General features: G+C 38.5%; 1 protein-coding gene across 1 annotated transcript in view; it reads left to right on the plus strand.

Annotated features, from left to right (window-relative positions):
- Positions 1–9,634: 9,634 nt before the first annotated feature.
- The window catches only part of LOC139473448 (tetratricopeptide repeat protein 39C-like), a 43,355-nt gene continuing 30,826 nt past the window's right edge, over positions 9,635–22,163 (plus strand). Inside the window, exon 1 of the mRNA XM_071256032.1 lies at positions 9,635–9,893. Coding sequence (XP_071112133.1) covers positions 9,745–9,893 — 149 coding nt within the window. The 5' untranslated portion in view covers positions 9,635–9,744. The remainder of the gene's footprint in view (positions 9,894–22,163) is intronic.

Below are 22,163 nucleotides of genomic sequence, written 5' to 3' on the forward strand. Positions count from 1 at the left end.
GGCCGAACTGGGATTCGAACCCACAATCATAGGTTTCTGGCGTGCCCAAGGGACGCAACTCTGCACAGCGAATTGCGGCGCCTTCGACGACTGGACCACCCGTGCCCCCGCCTCGGGAAGATGCACAATAACTGTAATACAGAGAACATTGAGATATCGTCTCCAAGTGATGATTATTACTGACAGATTCGTCCGGGTATGGGAACTATACACTTGAAAAAAAGGTTAAGCATCACCAGTTATAACCATACATCTCGAACTATATACATGACATTCATCTCGTTGAGAGAAGTGGCTACAATGTCACTGTTTATCGTAGTGCTAACTGGGAGTAAATAAAAGGGTAGTGAAACACGTCATTAGATTGTTGATTTTAGATTTTCTATTTGAGAATGTTAGTTGAAAGTATTTCGTTAGAAAATTAATGCAGGGTAGGATTTCTGACAATGGCTTTATAGAAATATATAGAGAGTGTTTTTTCGAGGAATATAATAAAACGTGTCTCGATCCAAAACATAAACAAAAGCCCGTTCCTTGGTCGATGTTCTTGACGGATTTAGGGTCTAAACATGTTAAGATCTAATCATGGTTAAAATATTTGTTTAACAGCTGAATGTAGGATTTAATATGTGAAAAAGCTGTATACCCACTTTCAAACTTAACTTAACAAAGCTAAGGGCCTATAGTTGTAATCAGATATACTTTCATTGTCAGTTTCCGTTTCCTGTATGAATGTTTTTTTAGAATGAATGTCACATGTAGCTGATGATTTTTTGTTGTGTTTCACTTCTAAACACAATGTAATGTTTTACAGTTTATAAATATGTAAGGAATGACGAAGCTAATCTCGCGTGGATCGCGCGATTAAGAATTTATATTTATGTTAGTAGCGAGTGAGTTGGGTCTAACGCCGCTAGCGTCCGCCCGGAGAGCACAAGGTCCGGGGTTCAATGCCCAACCGCATCAAACAAAAAAACGCTGAAAGGTGGAACTTGTTGTTACCCTGTCTGGCGCTCGGCATTAAGGGGCAAAAGCGAGGACTGGTTGACTCGGAGACTGTATATCCTGTCTGAGTAGTGTGGTCATGTTAAACTGCGCCATGGTATCTCAGTGGGCTAGCGACATTAAACCCCATTTCACCTCACCTCACGGATACTGACATGAATAATCTACGCTTTCTGGGTATGTTGTCAACAGATCATCAACAAAATTACAGACCTTGACCAGCTTCCCCAGTCGTCTATTAAGTCCTGCGCAGCTTGCTGGGGACCTCTTCTAACACAGAATCCCACGGGGCCAGTAAGCATTAAATGTTACAGCTTCACAATGGCAGTCTGTGATTAATCGACTCTGAAGCAGGCACATCGATAGTGGCATATGCGGACAACTGCATCCACAGGGGCAACCCACCCAATCCACATTGTAATCGACAAAATGTGAGATATTTGGGACCCAAATTCCACAGGGGACAGATGTTAAGACCTTAAATCACGCTCTTGTCAGTTATCCCAAATGCATTACACATTCTCCCCTATCAATACCACATAGCCTGTCCCTGGTTTTGATCAGGAATGTATAAGGACATTATAGGTCTGAGTTTTCAAGGCTATGCGCATTTATCTCAGTATGAATAAAATGCCGATCTACACATGTGCAAAGCAAACACAAGCAAGCTGTTGTAGACGTTGAAGAGCATGAACAAATCAATGACAGGTCCAATTGTCCCAGACTGCAGTCACTTTACACAAATGGGCTGCCATTTTATCTCCATTTCTCACATTTTGAAAAAATCGAAATGCATGTATTTATATTTGCAAATTCACACGAAAACACACTTTGTTTCTTTAAGATCATTTAGGCAGGATACAATCTTAAGAATTCAGAAAAATAACATTTCTTACAGATTCATTAAACAATTGGTAACTCAAGAAGCGGATTTAAGTAATGTTGATATGCCTTGGGAGAATGTTTTGACTATTTTTGTCACAGTAAATGTACATGCCGACTACATCAAATTCATTCTACCTGCTTCGATGACTCGAGACTGGGTGGCCAAGCTAACCGAGATGCTGGAATTACAGAAGTGGATGCATCACTTCAACCCTGATTATCATATAGTTCCACACGAAGAGGAAAAACACAGCTCACTCACTCATTATAAGTGTGAGTGTTCGGGGGGGGGGGGGGGGGGCGGGGGCGGTTACAATACAGTCGGTAATATTTGAACCTATATCACAAAGGCCTGTTAATATTCAAGAACTGACCAGCGGGTGATAGAATGAGCATCAGTTGACACCATTTAGCAGAGCACACATTGTGCCCCCCAGATCCTCGTCTTAGTCTTCTCACAAACATGGGATGCTGGGGGCTTCCTCTCACCTAGGTGGCGAGGTGAAATTGGGTTTAACGTGGCGTCCAAGATTATTGCACACATATAGCGACGTGCATGTACGTGTGTGGGTGCTTGTACTAGACCGAACTGATGCCGATTTATAGTGCTAGCCCACTGAGATACCATGCCGCAGTTTAACATGAATACCCCACTCAGACACAGTATACTGACTCCGAGCCGACCAGTCCTTGTTTTAGCCCCTTAATGCCGAGCACCAGACAGGGTAACAACAAGTACCATCTTTTAACGTCATTTGGTATGACACGGCTGGGGATCGGACTCCGGACCTTCCGCTCTCTGGGCAGACGCTCTACCACTAGACCACGGAAGCAGTCCTCTCAACCAGGATCTCAATGGGGGTCAAATTATAATCATGTATTGCATAGATGTGAATGACATCAAACGGTGGTTTTATTTCACATTATCTTTATTCGGATAACTTTATCAGACATATTTGGGAAATGACAGTCTGAACATATTATAACGGTCCACTATAGTGAACAGATAATAAGGTCCCAGCAGTGTCTATCATGGCTGTAATTTCATAACAAGTTCAATTTCACTGTGAAAGGTAAAAGACAAGGGTAAAATGTTCTAGAAAATCAATGCAAACACAAAATGGCCTAAATTTCCACCATTCAAGAAATCTTAAAAGAGAATATGAAAAAAATTACATTAAAAACTAAGCAACAAAGCATAAATTCAAATCATAAAACATGCATAAAAGATGTTATAAAATAAGATGTACCCCAGGTTTCCACACAATATGAATGATCCAGCCACACTGATGATCTCAAGTTTCATGGGGTATTATGTGTCATCCATCAGAGAGTTTTTTTCCAAATCACAAAATGTCAGATTCCAGCACAAAAACAAAACTTGAGTTGGAAAGGCCCTTATTAACAGTGGTTATTTGTTTAGATATAAGGGACGGGGTGATGAGGACAGCTGCTGCACCTTCTGCATCATCTCTTCATCATCACATGACCATCACCACAAGTCACACAATCTGTATGAATGGTATTGAGTTGGATTTGACCAAGTCTGGAATCGGATATCATGGCCAGACAATATTATTTCATGTTTTTTACCAATTTTCTAAGTAAATATATTCCAAGAAAAGGATGCAAGAAAACATTATCAGAGTTGATATGATATGGATTTCCTTGCCAAATTTTACACTTAACTTCACAAAAGATACAACAATACATAATCAAACCTTTCAATAAACATCATGTCTACTTAATTTGTGAAATTTAAATTTCAGGGTTGACTTATAAAAAAAACACCAAAAAATAAACTTCTCTGGCCTCAGCAGTAACTGAAGGTACTTTTAAAAATCAGTCTTTGTGAACAGATTGCTTCAGGTAGAGTCATGTTGGAGGTAGTTTTCCATTCTTATTGACACAATATCGGATGTTCGGAGTACAGCAGCTGGCATTAGGCCTAGGGGCGTGTACAGGTCAGACACTTGCATACTTTCAAACTCGATGTCTGATGGTCCTAAGGTGGCAGAAACTTGAGATTTTTGCACCATCGTTACTTCTGCCTTCTTCCCCGAGATGGCGCCAAGCATACGCAGGAATCGTTCCCGAAGGAATGTACGTTGTTCTTGCTTGACCTGGTCACTGTCCATTTTTATTCTGTTAAAAACAACAACACGAATGTACAAAGATTAAAGATAAACAACCCAAATTATGATTTCATAACAGATCAGGTTATGATCTTGATTTCCCAATGTGAATTCAGATGCAGAATAGGTCCCCACTGCAGTTCCCTATGATTGCCATGGCACTGACTTCCTATGAATGAGTGAGCAATTGAGTTAGGCTTAATGCAAATTTAAACAGTATTGCAGTTGTATAACTGCATGATACCTTGATGAGGAGAAAAGACCAAAATGAGAAATGTCTTAATCTTTTACTACCTGGTACTTTGGGGAAACCCACAGAGACCTGTATCTTTCAATGATCAGAGTGAGTGAGTGAGTGAGTATGGTTTCACGCTTTTTGCGATATTCCAACAATATCACGGTGGGTGACACCAGACATGGGCTTCACACATTGTACCCATGTTGGGAATCGAACCCGGGTCTACGGCATGACGAGCGAACGCTATAACCACTAGGCTAACAACTAGGCTACCCGACCTCCCCTTCAATGATCACAAAAACCTGTAGAAACAATTTGGGATTTTAAATCACCATCATAATCCCTGGTACACCTAATGCATGGAACTCTGCGCAGCAAATAGTGGTTCCCAGACAGCTTGACCATCCTTTACCTAAATTGACTAATGTGATTCAGGCGGTTACATAGCTCTCTCACACAGTGTTATTTGGGCTAGTGTGGTTAACAGTATCTTTGATTTGGATCACAAGAAATGCTGACCACCCCAAACCATTCACTGTTTATATCTTCACAGGTTAGTTGAGTGCTGAAAATACTACAGTGCATATTACCAGGCTTTGGTATCCTTGCTACACATAGCCAGGCAAAACCAAGGCAGTGTGGGGATTGAGTTGCCTCGACAAGTACACAGTCTAATAATTTTGGTCTTAAAGGGAAACAACACTCCAAGTTTGAAAGTATTGAAATATGGATGGGCTTTATCTTCACAGATCCAAAATTTGCATATTATACTCGGACCCCATGGTATCGCGGCATTCATCGTATCGCGGCATTTGTGATTTCCGGTATTTCACACGGGACACGCCTCTTAGCGGCTGTCTTTTAATGCAAATCAGTAACCAGGAAGTGCTCACTTCGTAAACAATTTCAATTTCCTCAGAATGTTCCGTCTGCTGTAAGTAAGGAGTTATTAATCCGTTGATACATATTTCTGGCATCTGTTGTAATATTGCCTTACCCCCATCTATCAATGGCCAACGATATAACCCGCAGTTCCCCAAGTAAACTTTCTCTATCGACCTGAACTAGATCATCTGCATATTCATGGCGACTAATGGGGTAACGGAAGTTACGTAGTCCGCACATTTTTTCCCGCTCGGTGCCCAGAATCTATTGGGAGATCATAAGGGCCATAATGCCAAACTTAGAAATACGTTCTTCACTAGTAACCAAAAGATAAATACATACTTTGGGCATACTAGGAGTGCTTTTTATATATTTATTGTTGACTTTTAACATTTTTCCATTTTGTGACAAATTATTGTCATCCAATTTTTTTTAAACAATCTTAAAATATCATTTCTGATATTTTGATGTTGACTTATAAAAATATTTTTCTCTTACTTTTCGGTAAATATGCATTGAATACCTATTGCTGATAACACATTTAGAATTTTACTTGTGCTGTCTTTGCACTTGTCTGGACAAATCACTGATGTCTGGCATGATCATACCAAGTGGATGGTAGAATTATGTCCTCTTTTTGTCCAATTCGAACCTCCATACACAACTTTTCTCTGTACCGCGATACGATGGAGTTCTCTCCCTTGTCAAACAGAGCGCGAGGCCCGGCTTTTACTCGGAGCTGCTAATGTAAATAATGAACTTTTATCAGTAAAATATGCATTGTTTGATAACATGAATGATATCTGATACAGAGAACACGAATAAACATAAAGGTTAGTGAGTGCATTTTGTTCCGTTTAGCGTACATGACAAGTACCGCGATACCCCGAGGTTGCAGGCTATATACTATAATTTCAACTGGTTTGGCTTGTGTTCTTGCTGTGCTGCATGACACGTATCGGAGCAACCAAGATTGAGAAGCCGTATTGCATCTTGATCATAACAAAGGTATACAAAAAAGGGCTGCAGCCAAACGGACAGGTGTTTTGTTGCTGATTAATGCATGTACTTGAACATGTTGAAAGGGTGAAGCTATCGGTCAACATCAAATTATGTACTATAAAAACTACATAGTATCCTTCAAAGAATTCAGGTAAAGAAAAGGTGATAAGAAACTTGATCATTAAACTGTTAAATCCAGATAAATAATCATTAATATTGCAGTTCTACAACAAATTATACCAGTAATAAAGTAATTAATTGAGCATCAAGTGAATGACGACAAATACACTGGTGGAGGATTAGGTAAAACTTCCACCTGTATCCCCCCCCCCCCCCCCCCCCCTTAAAAACATATAAAATTAAAAGGATTGGGCGGCAATGCATATGACATTTGGCGACAGGTACGAGCGTAAGTGCGGAAGTCATTCCATTTTTGTACCAAACTACATTATACATAAGGTTAGAGTAATCATCATAGACTCTAATGCGTGGATTCAAGGGGATTTCCCCTGGCTGTCAACAAGGATTTCCAGTTGGCCCCATGCCGCTCAGAAACCCAGTTTGTTGGGTCGCTTCTGGCTTCTGTCGCTTTTGGTGACAACGCGGGCTAATTAAAATGGCTTCGGCTGGTGTTGTTTCCCTTTAAGTTACCGGTATGCAGTAATAGAGACAAACCTTAGACTGGTCACTATGTTAAACTTACAACATTCATGCCACTTTAGATAGTATGCGCGTGTAACTTCTAATAACTGTGGGGGGAAATAAAACGTAACGTGCTTGCGCTGCGGAGATCGTTAAGCATGCGTCTAAACGTAAACAATTCAGAGTTACCCCCCTTAGAGCACCTGTCTTTCCGGTGTATAGTCTGTTTTAGAGAAGATCCCTAAAGTTGTGTAATGCTTCTACATTTCAAAAACATATGACCGAAAGTCTTTATAAGGAAATATATAATTGTACGTTATAATGACTTGAAATAGGTGAAACAATAAGATCGAATTCAATATAAAAATTGATAATTTTAGTGTATACTGTAATATTTAGATATGTTCTCTTAGACTATGTTTAGGCCTTGGATAATATGTTTATTATAAATATGAAGTCTTTGATAGGCATTTAGAAGATGGGAGAATATGAACAAATAACATTTTGTTACAGATCAACTTCTTTTATTATTTGTACTACGTTTCGGATCTACTTCATGCGCCTTCATCAGGTGAATGCCTAGTAAGTAATTGGAGATTTTACGTGCGCTTTCCGACATGATGCGTAATCCGTACACGGGCCAAGTAAGTGCATATAACAGTATAATGACGAATTATAGTGAGATTAACAGAAGATGATTAAGTACACTGAAGGTGTAATGGTGACACGGATTTGGCTATTGTGACCCAAACAATAACGCAATCACGATAACCATTGTGATAGATGAATAGATTACACCCTGTGTAGGTAGATACACTCAAAATGTACATTTTGCAGATGTGACGTAATGATTTCAGAAGACACCGAGTAGGTATCATCAAGACGCCTAAGGTTTAGTTCAGGCATTGTTACCAGGCCTTCACAATACAAACATCCTCATCTGAAACTTCAAATCAAGAGTAGAGCATAAGATGCCCATTTGCTAGCATAGCGAACTCGTTCAAAGGGGTATAAAAGTATATGCGGGAGAACTACAAAAATGTCCAAGGGTTTAAATAGGAGATGCCAGCAAGTTTCAGTATGTCTGGTAAACTATAATAAATAATTGAATTTATTATTGATAACCCTTTCTTGATGTTTAATGCGAATACATCTGTCATAATATTCATCTGATTGCCTCACACGCAACTGTATTAGAAATGTAGGTGAGGTAAACCGACGCATTTGTTTCGTGTACAACACTACATACATGTCTTTCTTTTCATTAGATGCCAGTTACCTAAATGTTGACAGTGTCTTTTATAGTGATTATTTCCGAATATCAACAGTGTGATATAAGATATATTAAACACCGACTAAACATGAACATGCATATCTTGGTAGTGACTGATTTCAAAGATTCCGTTATTTTGATGTTAGAATAAGGGGCATCACGTGACACCATGTCATATGTGATTGAAACCTGACATAAACCTACAGTGAAAAGTAAACCAGTTGTGTCTGTCTTAGAATATCTTATAATTACAAATCTACACCAAAAAATGTCTAGAGCATGTCTTTTCACACGAAAGTCAAAGATGACTTTGAACAGTACCAGACATCGGAGAAAAAAACATTGGCGCCATTTCTATCTTCTGATATTAAATGTTTACACAGTGTAAACTAAAAACGAATTATGTCCCCAATTCAGGCATGTAGAAAATGTAGTCAAAGAGTGACCATCAATAATAATCATTTCCTTTCTATCCCACCACATAAATATGTCTATCAATAAACGACTTCGGTTCAAGGACTGTCAATTCCATTTCCGGAAGAAAATTAGCTGGTACTGTTTTCCCTGTGTTCATTTACAGATTAATAATGGTATGATTTCAGGGGTTTGCAATAGTATTTAGGCATTATAAGTTGGGGCTATCGGTTTAATTCATGATAAAAACATGGCATTTTCACCTTTGGACGTTCAATTATGTTTTGGGACGTTCTGACTTGTTCCATCTGGAAAATGTGAAAGAAAGAAATTTTCTCAACTTCTCAGATAGATATTGTTAGAGGACTCAAACTTGTAGGGTAAGGTTTCTCTCTGTATATGTTATAATACATATACATACCCTTATTCTAACAGTGTAATTCACGATTTCGAACACATTCGTACAACCTTTTATATCTTACACTTATCTTATTCTTGTATTGTTTATCACCACATATATGCCACCATGATAGACCTCGTCTGCAAAGGCAGTTTCATTTAACTGTTAATAATACGTATCTAATGATAGGTGAGGGGGTAAATTTCTCCGTTCTGTGCCTTACAATGATTTCGCCGGGCAATGTTGGAGATGTATTGACGAATGACGCTTTGCCGTTTCAGTCTGGTCTTACATTGAGTCTGCATATGTAATGTAGAAACATTTCGTACGTGATCCAGACTACCAGTTGTCGGACTTTCATTTTGTGGAAGCATCGGTGATTGAGTGGATTAGATCGCTGACTTCGTGTGCTAGCGATTAGGTGCCTCACTATGGCAGCGTGGGTTCGAATCCCGGATGGGACTAAACCCCCCAAAAGTAATAGAATCTGTACTTTACTCTTCATTAAAGCGTTATCACAAACATAACATCTGTTAGAGAAACATTTCGGGTAATCATACGATCTTTTCAGCGAGTATAACACAAAACCACATTTGACAATTCTTATTACATAAAGAAGGGACCATCACTCTAAAGATAAAGATAAAAGCCCATTTCATGTCTGTCGCCTGCTGAAACCAGAGACCATTAAAATAGACTTATGGTGTCTGCTGAAACAAACTATATGAGAAACCAAAACGAGGCTGTTGTCCAAAACAACATGGCGGACGCCAGGAAAACTTGAGGAACTGTCAGCTTCATGTGATTAAAGCTGCATTTAGGACGTGGCTACCTATATCATAAGCGTGGGTGACTTAGAATCAACATGGCACAGGCAAACGAGATAGAAGACATGAATGTTGGAGAAGGAGAGGATCCAGGTTTGACAGATGACGCCGAAATGGCTCTCACTGGCATCAACATGCTGCTAAACAACGGTTTCGACGAAGCTTATGCTCTCTTTGAGAAATACAAGTAAGGAGAACTTATTCGTTTCACGAAATCCAATGCTTCATTTCCAATGCACCCTTCATTTCTTTTGTTCCAATGACAGAAATGTTGTCAACGCATACCTAGGTACACTTGGAAATTGATGAGCAATCATGACTTTGAATCACATGCTTCTACTCTAAGCCACGCCCCCTTTGTCGTTTTGCATAATCTGTATAATACATGGATTGACAACAAGCAGCTGATGAAACATTGGCTTGTCGAGAGTAGATAGTAAATGGTAGATGTTGATTTATAAACATATTAGGTGAGGATGATCTTGTGATATATATTGAAATGTCGTAATGTAGAACAGGTGTAATAAGCCAGTGTGAGACCTTAATTGTTCAGTCCTGGCTTATGACCTTTAGATGATATTATATCATCATTTTGTTTAACATGATAGAATTTTTTAATATGAAGTTTACACGATATAGATCTACAGCTTTTCATGTGGAAGAGAGCCCAGTCATGTTCCTGTGATACTGAAGTTCATAAATTCATGAATGACATAATTTGACGTTCGTACATTTTTCGTGAGACTGTATTCTTGAAATGATTTAAACACTGATGAATTACTTCCACATTCCAGGGGAAACCCCTGGGAAATCCCTTGTATGAATACATACAAAAGCGTTTATTTCTGATCATTTCGACCCTTACATCTTGAACTCAGCATAGGCCTACATTGAGAAACGTCAGAGAGTTTGACTGCATGATCGTTCACAAATATCCTCGCTATGACCCATCCCAGTGAACAAAACGTAGAAATGCACATCAACTATAGTAGTATCGACTTGGTCCATGTCTAGACTGACAGTTATTGTGACTGACTTACTGAGGTAGTTCTTAACCGACCTTTCTCACCCAATTATGATATTATTTGAATACATTTCTTGTAAACAAACTACAACAGATGTTCCTGTAAAGCAAGTGGAGCATACATACTCTCACATCATCTCTCTTTTTGGAGAACTATTTTATCCCGCGATACAGCTGGTTGTTGTGTGGTTGTCAGTGTAAACAAGTCACACATATAGATTTAGCGCTACATCCCCCGAAGTATAAAATAGTGGTATAAAAAAAATAAGAATTGACTTTCGCTTTGTGTGAGTTCATGGGTGTATGAACCTTCATGAAGTGATGTTCATACAGGTTGACCCTGACTCTGTGAAGGTTCATACTCCATTGAACTCACAAAGTGAAAGTCAATTCTTAAATGGTTATACTTCAACTGCAGTTTAATAAATAGATAAATGGAACTATTGAAATGCCTTTACAATTCAGCAACACAACTTCTCATGAATATGATCTCAAGCTCAATGGTCAGTACGACACACTGACAAACTGATCTTCGTCCACACTGTCATCTAGGGTTGGTGTATTGACGCGTAAATTGTGTTGTAATCTATCGCAATACAGGGGGGTGGGGGGCACAGGTGGCCCAGTCGTCTAAGACGCTGCAATTCACTGTGCAGAGCTGCGTCCCTTGGGCACGGCAGAAACCTATGATTGTTGGTTGGAATCCTGGTTCACTCTGGTTTGTCAGTTTTCAGCACCATACCCGTGGTCTTGGGTTTCGCCGAAGTGGTAAACATCTCAGACCTGCATCTCCTTGGGATTAACACTCACATTAAGCTGACATTCGGCGTTAAACACAGCTCACTCACTCATTTTTCTAGGAATCATATTTTAGCCTCGCATACTTCAATAAAGATTCCTTTTTTATCATTTTGTTTTCACACAATCCGATCGCAATTTACTTTCAACTGTCGCAGGGTGGACGGTTTCTCTGTATGTTCATTTGCGTCCATCAGCTCGGAATCACATCCTGCATCACTATAATTAATTTTAACTTAACTGTCGTCATTGTTTTCTCTCACAACTTTCATAACATCATCATTGTTTTCTCTCACAACTTTCATAACATCATCATTGTTTTCTCTCACAACTTTCATAACATCATCATTGTTTTCTCTCACAACTTTCATAACATCATCGTTGTTTTCTCTCACAATTTTCATAACATCATCATTGTTTTCTCTCACAACTTTCATAACATCATCGTTGTTTTCTCTCACAATTTTCATAACATCATCATTGTTTTCTCTCACAACTTTCATAACATCATCGTTGTTTTCTCTCAACTTTCATAACATCATCGTTGTTTTCTCTCACAATTTTCATAACATTATCATTGTTTTCTCTCACAATTTTCATAACATTATCATTGTTTTCTCTCACAACTTTCATAACATCATCATTGTTTTCTCTCACAACTTTCATAACATCATCGTTGTTTTCTCTCACAATTTTCATAACATCATCATTGTTTTCTCTCACAACTTTCATAACATCATCGTTGTTTTCTCTCAACTTTCATAACATCATCGTTGTTTTCTAACACAATTTTCATAACATCATCATTGTTTTCGCTCACAACTTTCATAACATCATCGTTGTTTTCTCTCACAATTTTCATAACATCATCATTGTTTTCTCTCACAACTTTCATAACATCATCGTTGTTTTCTCTCAACTTTCATAACATCATCATTGTTTTCTCTCACAACTTTCATAACATCATCATTGTTTTCTCTCACAACTTTCATAACATCATCGTTGTTTTCTCTCACAATTTTCATAACATCATCATTGTTTTCTCTCACAACTTTTGGTGGAAGAGGGAAAAGTACTTTGACATGATGTTGTCAAGTAAAGCAGAATGGTCAACACATGCCAGAATTCATAAACGACGGAGCAAATGTCAATCAAGTTAATTAATAGTGAAGTATTTTATAGGGTCGGTCTGGTAATCGGAACCACAAGATTTTATTTGTTTGGCCCAATTGGGCAACAAAGTTTCTTCAGCTTCTGAATGACCTGTTGTTGACAGAATTGCTTAATAGAATGGATCATACTTAGATTGTTAAGATAATTAGTTTTAATGATGTGTTTCTCCATGAATTGTACAATTGAGAGAAACATCTTAATACTGATGCTTGTTCAGCAAATCTGTTTTACCATAAATCATCAGACTTATTTAGCCTAAAATCTGCACAGAAATTCATTCACAAATGATGTTTCTCTTCGAAAAATTGATTGACAAAATGATGAAAACATGAAAGTGACCATGCTGCAAAATACTTACATACCGGTAAGTAAATAAAAATAGAATCTGCATGTACAATAAGTGTCAATCACAATACAGATACCTGTACTGCAATTTATTGCAATACAAATTGTTTGCCAATATTTGCAAATGTAATAATGTCATGAGTTTGGACAGTTAATTTGTAATTTTGGCAACTAATGCAATTTACTCGTTCCTGATAGCACTGATATACATCGATCATCATTGTTTTTGATAATTGTTGGAGCCATTGAATATTTACTCAAGTTATAATTCACACTGGGTGTTGCTAGTCTTCCTGGGGGATTATATATTTAACATTATGAATTGTTACTCTCTTGGGTTCAGTCTATTGGGTATATTCGCCAGTGCGTATACATTTGAAAGAAATACTTCTGCTTGATCAGCAGCCACATGACTAAGACTACTGTGTTGCATCTGTTGATGTACCCGTGAAGATCCGGGGTAGAATAGGTCGTCAGCAACCCATGTTTGCTGTAAAAGGTGACTATGCTTGTCTTAAGAGACGACTAACAGAATCAGGTGGTCAGGCTCAGTGACTTGGTTGATGCATGTTGTCATATCCCAATTGTGTAGACCGATGCTCATGATGTCAATCACTGGAGTGTCTGGTTCAGACTCGATCGTTTACAGACTGATGTCATATGGCTGGAATATTGCTGAGTGCGGCGTTAAACAACAAACAAAGCATCTGTTGATGTTCTGCTATGTTCCCAAGGGTGTCACATCTCACATGCATGAGATCACAACAGTGATATGTTTGTGGGAGTTGCAACAGGCAAGACAAAGCCCTTTGTGCATTGTTCACAGCAGTAGCACTCATGTTGATGTCAGTCCAGATCTGTAATGATAAAGAAATACAAGTGCGCAATTTGAAAAACTGGGTAATACATTTTCCCTGTTAATACATAGTATATTCACGCAAGCTAAAAATTGATTAGGCAATGGTAATTTTTTTTTGTATTCTGCCCCAAAATACAGCATTTATTTGGAGCTCTGCATCATTAGATTTAATTTTTGCAGTTAAACAAGTTGTGTTTCATGATTGAATCCAACTGTCTGGGACAACCAGTTCACGCGACCCTCGTCCCACTTTAATGGGTTAATGGATGTTGCAACCTTAGAAATTCGTCCTTTTCAAGACCAGTCTAGAGGACTAGCGTAAACCTGATTTCACTAAGCCACAATGTGTGGGGCTTGTCCATCTTGAAGGAGACAGACATGTTTCCTGAGTTTACAGTTTCTGTTTTATTCGGGGCGGTCGGGTAGCCTAGTGGTTAAAGCGTTCGCTCGTCACGCCGAAGACCCGGGTTCGAATCCTGACATGGGTACAATGCGTGAAGCCCATTTTCTGGTGTCCCCCGCCGTGATATTGCTGGAATATTGTTAAAAGCGGCATAAAACCAAACTCACTCACACTCACTCTGTTTTATTCATTTCTAATAAGCAGCATTCTTGAAGTATTGAGAACAGGTTCAGAACTATAGCCCTCAAATAGTCTAGTTGTCAGTTAGGACTACCATCATTGGATTTTAACTTGCCCCCAGCACAATTTAGACTCTGGCTAGCAGACTATTGGAATTGCGAAGACTGTATTGTGACACTGTCTCCTTTCCCAGCTGATATGACAAAACATTGAACTTTTTTATGAAAAATCGTGTGATAAATTTTGCCTATGGAGAAGTCACAGTGATTACTAAAAGCATTTAAGCTTAAGATTTCAAGTAGTTTTCTTCTCCCTGGCCACATCATACATACAGACCTCACATATCAAAGTGAAAATAGCAACCAGACTATGTTAACAGACTTCTACTTCATGTTTTTATATATTTATAATCTATAACTGTCAGAAAATTCATAAGTCCTGCCATAAAAATACTACCAAATTTACTGCAAATGTATTATATTTGGAACTATCAGAACTTTCATTTTGTGAATTGCAGCAAGATCATCTGACCTGCGGCCTCATTGAGGTTAGGTGCTCTAGTCATTGTTTGTATGAATAATCAAGTGGTGGTTGTAGATGTCAGTTCCCAGCTGTCAGTAAGGGACACCACTGTCACTGTTAGCACTTAGTATTTTAGCTCAGTGTTCTTAAAGGCTTAAGACAATCTTTTGGGACTTGACATTTTTACAGTTATTTTATTACATGGGATGGTGTGAGGAGTGTGTGCTTGGTGCAAGGGGGGACTAACTGTATCCGGTGGTCACGTACTGTTTCTGTGTCATTGTACCCCGACAGATAATCAGTAGTTGTTCATTATATCATGGGGCACAGGTGGCCCAGTTATCTAAGGCTCTGCAAGTTGCTGTGTATATTGCTGAGTGCAGCGTTTAACAGCAAGCAAACATACAAACAAACGAACAGTTCACCCGATTATGTTCCTATGTTTGTCAGCACCATACCCATGCTCAAGGGTTTCACCAAAGTGGTAAACATGTGTGATCTGCAACATTTCGGGCTTTCAGACCTGCATCACTTCGGGCTTTCCTTCCACATTAAGCTTCACACTCACTCACTCACTCACGCACTCACTCACTCTTAGTATCAATTATTGGTTTGTCTGGTCCACACTCAGTTATGTACATGTTGGAAAAGTGCTGACTTTGACAAAAACAAACAATATTTCACGACCAGGGCCCTCTTGCAGAAAGCCATCTTAGTGCTAAGATTATCTTAAACCTATGTTAAAGTATGGAAGTTACGATCATCTTCGCGCTAAGATAACTTTGTGCAAGTGGGCCCTGGTCCAGCAGTTGCTGATGGTCTGAAGTTTTATCTTGTGTCCACATACTGTATCTTGACTATCAGCATGATGAGTGGCTGTTTGTTGTGCTGCAGTGAATGATCGCAGACCTTTCTCACCCAATTATGATATTATTTGAATACATTTCTTGTAAACAAACTACAACAGATGTTCCTGTAAAGCAAGTGGAGCATACATACTCTCACATCATCTCTCTTTTTGGAGAACTATTTTATCCCGCGATACAGCTGGTTGTTGTGTGGTTGTCAGTGTAAACAAGTCACACATATAGATTTAGCGCTACATCCCCCGAAGTATAAAATAGTGGTATAAAAAAAATAAGAATTGACTTTCGCTTTGTGTGAGTTCATGGGTGTATGAACCTTCATGAAGTGATGTTCATACAGGTTGACCCTGACTCTGTGAAGGTTCATACTCCATTGAACTCACAAAGTGAAAGTCAATTCTTAAATGGTTATACTTCAACTGCAGTTTAATAAATAGATAAATGGAACTATTGAAATGCCTTTACAATTCAGCAACACAACTTCTCATGAATATGATCTCAAGCTCAATGGTCAGTACGACACACTGACAAACTGATCTTCGTCCACACTGTCATCTAGGGTTGGTGTATTGACGCGTAAATTGTGTTGTAATCTATCGCAATACAGGGGGGTGGGGGGCACAGGTGGCCCAGTCGTCTAAGACGCTGCAATTCACTGTGCAGAGCTGCGTCCCTTGGGCACGGCAGAAACCTATGATTGTTGGTTGGAATCCTGGTTCACTCTGGTTTGTCAGTTTTCAGCACCATACCCGTGGTCTTGGGTTTCGCCGAAGTGGTAAACATCTCAGACCTGCATCTCCTTGGGATTAACACTCACATTAAGCTGACATTCGGCGTTAAACACAGCTCACTCACTCATTTTTCTAGGAATCATATTTTAGCCTCGCATACTTCAATAAAGATTCCTTTTTTATCATTTTGTTTTCACACAATCCGATCGCAATTTACTTTCAACTGTCGCAGGGTGGACGGTTTCTCTGTATGTTCATTTGCGTCCATCAGCTCGGAATCACATCCTGCATCACTATAATTAATTTTAACTTAACTGTCGTCATTGTTTTCTCTCACAACTTTCATAACATCATCATTGTTTTCTCTCACAACTTTCATAACATCATCATTGTTTTCTCTCACAACTTTCATAACATCATCATTGTTTTCTCTCACAACTTTCATAACATCATCATTGTTTTCTCTCACAACTTTCATAACATCATCATTGTTTTCTCTCACAACTTTCATAACATCATCGTTGTTTTCTCTCACAATTTTCATAACATCATCATTGTTTTCTCTCACAACTTTCATAACATCATCGTTGTTTTCTCTCAACTTTCATAACATCATCGTTGTTTTCTAACACAATTTTCATAACATCATCATTGTTTTCGCTCACAACTTTCATAACATCATCGTTGTTTTCTCTCACAATTTTCATAACATCATCATTGTTTTCTCTCACAACTTTCATAACATCATCGTTGTTTTCTCTCAACTTTCATAACATCATCGTTGTTTTCTCTCACAATTTTCATAACATTATCATTGTTTTCTCTCACAACTTTCATAACATCATCATTGTTTTCTCTCACAACTTTCATAACATCATCATTGTTTTCTCTCACAACTTTCATAACATCATCGTTGTTTTCTCTCACAATTTTCATAACATCATCATTGTTTTCTCTCACAACTTTCATAACATCATCGTTGTTTTCTCTCAACTTTCATAACATCATCGTTGTTTTCTAACACAATTTTCATAACATCATCATTGTTTTCGCTCACAACTTTCATAACATCATCGTTGTTTTCTCTCACAATTTTCATAACATCATCATTGTTTTCTCTCACAACTTTCATAACATCATCGTTGTTTTCTCTCAACTTTCATAACATCATCGTTGTTTTCTCTCACAATTTTCATAACATTATCATTGTTTTCTCTCACAACTTTCATAACATCATCATTGTTTTCTCTCACAACTTTCATAACATCATCGTTGTTTTCTCTCACAATTTTCATAACATCATCATTGTTTTCTCTCACAACTTTTGGTGGAAGAGGGAAAAGTACTTTGACATGATGTTGTCAAGTAAAGCAGAATGGTCAACACATGCCAGAATTCATAAACGACGGAGCAAATGTCAATCAAGTTAATTAATAGTGAAGTATTTTATAGGGTCGGTCTGGTAATCGGAACCACAAGATTTTATTTGTTTGGCCCAATTGGGCAACAAAGTTTCTTCAGCTTCTGAATGACCTGTTGTTGACAGAATTGCTTAATAGAATGGATCATACTTAGATTGTTAAGATAATTAGTTTTAATGATGTGTTTCTCCATGAATTGTACAATTGAGAGAAACATCTTAATACTGATGCTTGTTCAGCAAATCTGTTTTACCATAAATCATCAGACTTATTTAGCCTAAAATCTGCACAGAAATTCATTCACAAATGATGTTTCTCTTCGAAAAATTGATTGACAAAATGATGAAAACATGAAAGTGACCATGCTGCAAAATACTTACATACCGGTAAGTAAATAAAAATAGAATCTGCATGTACAATAAGTGTCAATCACAATACAGATACCTGTACTGCAATTTATTGCAATACAAATTGTTTGCCAATATTTGCAAATGTAATAATGTCATGAGTTTGGACAGTTAATTTGTAATTTTGGCAACTAATGCAATTTACTCGTTCCTGATAGCACTGATATACATCGATCATCATTGTTTTTGATAATTGTTGGAGCCATTGAATATTTACTCAAGTTATAATTCACACTGGGTGTTGCTAGTCTTCCTGGGGGATTATATATTTAACATTATGAATTGTTACTCTCTTGGGTTCAGTCTATTGGGTATATTCGCCAGTGCGTATACATTTGAAAGAAATACTTCTGCTTGATCAGCAGCCACATGACTAAGACTACTGTGTTGCATCTGTTGATGTACCCGTGAAGATCCGGGGTAGAATAGGTCGTCAGCAACCCATGTTTGCTGTAAAAGGTGACTATGCTTGTCTTAAGAGACGACTAACAGAATCAGGTGGTCAGGCTCAGTGACTTGGTTGATGCATGTTGTCATATCCCAATTGTGTAGACCGATGCTCATGATGTCAATCACTGGAGTGTCTGGTTCAGACTCGATCGTTTACAGACTGATGTCATATGGCTGGAATATTGCTGAGTGCGGCGTTAAACAACAAACAAAGCATCTGTTGATGTTCTGCTATGTTCCCAAGGGTGTCACATCTCACATGCATGAGATCACAACAGTGATATGTTTGTGGGAGTTGCAACAGGCAAGACAAAGCCCTTTGTGCATTGTTCACAGCAGTAGCACTCATGTTGATGTCAGTCCAGATCTGTAACGATAAAGAAATACAAGTGCGCAATTTGAAAAACTGGGTAATACATTTTCCCTGTTAATACATAGTATATTCACGCAAGCTAAAAATTGATTAGGCAATGGTAATTTTTTTTTGTATTCTGCCCCAAAATACAGCATTTATTTGGAGCTCTGCATCATTAGATTTAATTTTTGCAGTTAAACAAGTTGTGTTTCATGATTGAATCCAACTGTCTGGGACAACCAGTTCACGCGACCCTCGTCCCACTTTAATGGGTTAATGGATGTTGCAACCTTAGAAATTCGTCCTTTTCAAGACCAGTCTAGAGGACTAGCGTAAACCTGATTTCACTAAGCCACAATGTGTGGGGCTTGTCCATCTTGAAGGAGACAGACATGTTTCCTGAGTTTACAGTTTCTGTTTTATTCGGGGCGGTCGGGTAGCCTAGTGGTTAAAGCGTTCGCTCGTCACGCCGAAGACCCGGGTTCGAATCCTGACATGGGTACAATGCGTGAAGCCCATTTTCTGGTGTCCCCCGCCGTGATATTGCTGGAATATTGCTAAAAGCGGCATAAAACCAAACTCACTCACACTCACTCTGTTTTATTCATTTCTAATAAGCAGCATTCTTGAAGTATTGAGAACAGGTTCAGAACTATAGCCCTCAAATAGGCTAGTTGTCAGTGAGGACTACCATCATTGGATTTTAACTTGCCCCCAGCACAATTTAGACTCTGGCTAGCAGACTATTGGAATTGCGAAGACTGTATTGTGACACTGTCTCCTTTCCCAGCTGATATGACAAAACATTGAACTTTTTTATGAAAAATCGTGTGATAAATTTTGCCTATGGAGAAGTCACAGTGATTACTAAAAGCATTTAAGCTTAAGATTTCAAGTAGTTTTCTTCTCCCTGGCCACATCATACATACAGACCTCACATATCAAAGTGAAAATAGCAACCAGACTATGTTAACAGACTTCTACTTCATGTTTTTATATATTTATAATCTATAACTGTCAGAAAATTCATAAGTCCTGCCATAAAAATACTACCAAATTTACTGCAAATGTATTATATTTGGAACTATCAGAACTTTCATTTTGTGAATTGCAGCAAGATCATCTGACCTGCGGCCTCATTGAGGTTAGGTGCTCTAGTCATTGTTTGTATGAATAATCAAGTGGTGGTTGTAGATGTCAGTTCCCAGCTGTCAGTAAGGGACACCACTGTCACTGTTAGCACTTAGTATTTTAGCTCAGTGTTCTTAAAGGCTTAAGACAATCTTTTGGGACTTGACATTTTTACAGTTATTTTATTACATGGGATGGTGTGAGGAGTGTGTGCTTGGTGCAAGGGGGGACTAACTGTATCCGGTGGTCACGTACTGTTTCTGTGTCATTGTACCCCGACAGATAATCAGTAGTTGTTCATTATATCATGGGGCACAGGTGGCCCAGTTATCTAAGGCTCTGCAAGTTGCTGTGTATATTGCTGAGTGCAGCGTTTAACAGCAAGCAAACATACAAACAAACGAACAGTTCACCCGATTATGTTCCTATGTTTGTCAGCACCATACCCATGCTCAAGGGTTTCACCAAAGTGGTAAACATGTGTGATCTGCAACATTTCGGGCTTTCAGACCTGCATCACTTCGGGCTTTCCTTCCACATTAAGCTTCACACTCACTCACTCACTCACGCACTCACTCACTCACTCTTAGTATCAATTATTGGTTTGTCTGGTCCACACTCAGTTATGTACATGTTGGAAAAGTGCTGACTTTGACAAAAACAAACAATATTTCACGACCAGGGCCCTCTTACACAAAGCCATCTTAGTGCTAAGATTATCTTAAGCCTATGTTAAAGTATGGAAGTTACGATCATCTTCGCGCTAAGATAACTTTGTGCAAGTGGGCCCTGGTCCAGCAGTTGCTAATGGTCTGAAGTTTTATCTTGTGTCCACATACTGTATCTTCACTATCAGCATGATGAGTGGCTGTTTGTTGTGCTGCAGTGAATGATCGCATCTTATCTGATGTGTTGACTGGAATGTATGAGTGGCAGGTCACATTGCACAAGGAAGTCCTGGTCTGATAGGGCTCTTGTTCGTACACTTGTTACTGGGTGTGTTGTCTAACAATTTGAGGTTCTCATTCCTTGTTCTTTTCTATTGCTTCTGATGAAGGGAAGCAAATACTCTTTTACCAAGTACCGGGTATTACAAACATTTTCATATTAATTAGTTTAATGTTTTATATTGGATAGATTTCGCAAATACCAACTTCACAAATCTGGCAAGTCTGACAAGCTTAAGTGTTGACAAGTGGAAGAATTACGAATTGACCTTCACTTTGTGTGAGTTCATTGGAGTATGAACCTCCATAGAGTGAGGGCCAAACTGTATGAAAGTCGGAGCTTGCGACACAATGTCTTGAATGCCAAAATATATGCATAAGAAATCTTTGTCACAGCTGTAACCTAGCACTTACATCCATAGAGTTCCATGTTTTCAATATAGATTGCGATTTCATGCTTAAAACGTTCAGAATAACATGATTTAACCCAAACCTTTCGCCAAAGTCTGAAAATTACCGTTGCTGTAACTTGACTGGCTGCCTTAGGTCACGTGCTTAAATTTGACCAATCACGAACCTTGTAGTAGATTATGTCAGTAAAACAATATAAGTCTTTTTAATGTATACTGACATGGCAGCCTTCGACGTATGTGTTATTCATACGAAGCTTTGAAAACGGAGGTTTTTCCTCATGTTTGTGAGTAGACAGCCACTATAATCAGGAAATGGGTGATGACAGATATTATTTGTAATTCTTTTTAAAATAATGTTCCGACTACGTAAACAAATGAAAATACAAAAGAAATAGGTAAGTGGATTTTATGAAATTTTTAGATTTGCCGAAA

Source organism: Haliotis cracherodii, unplaced genomic scaffold (genome assembly GCF_022045235.1).
Source record: "Haliotis cracherodii isolate W230 unplaced genomic scaffold, xgHalCrac1.p SCAF_1, whole genome shotgun sequence".
Classification (NCBI taxonomy): domain Eukaryota; kingdom Metazoa; phylum Mollusca; class Gastropoda; order Lepetellida; family Haliotidae; genus Haliotis; species Haliotis cracherodii.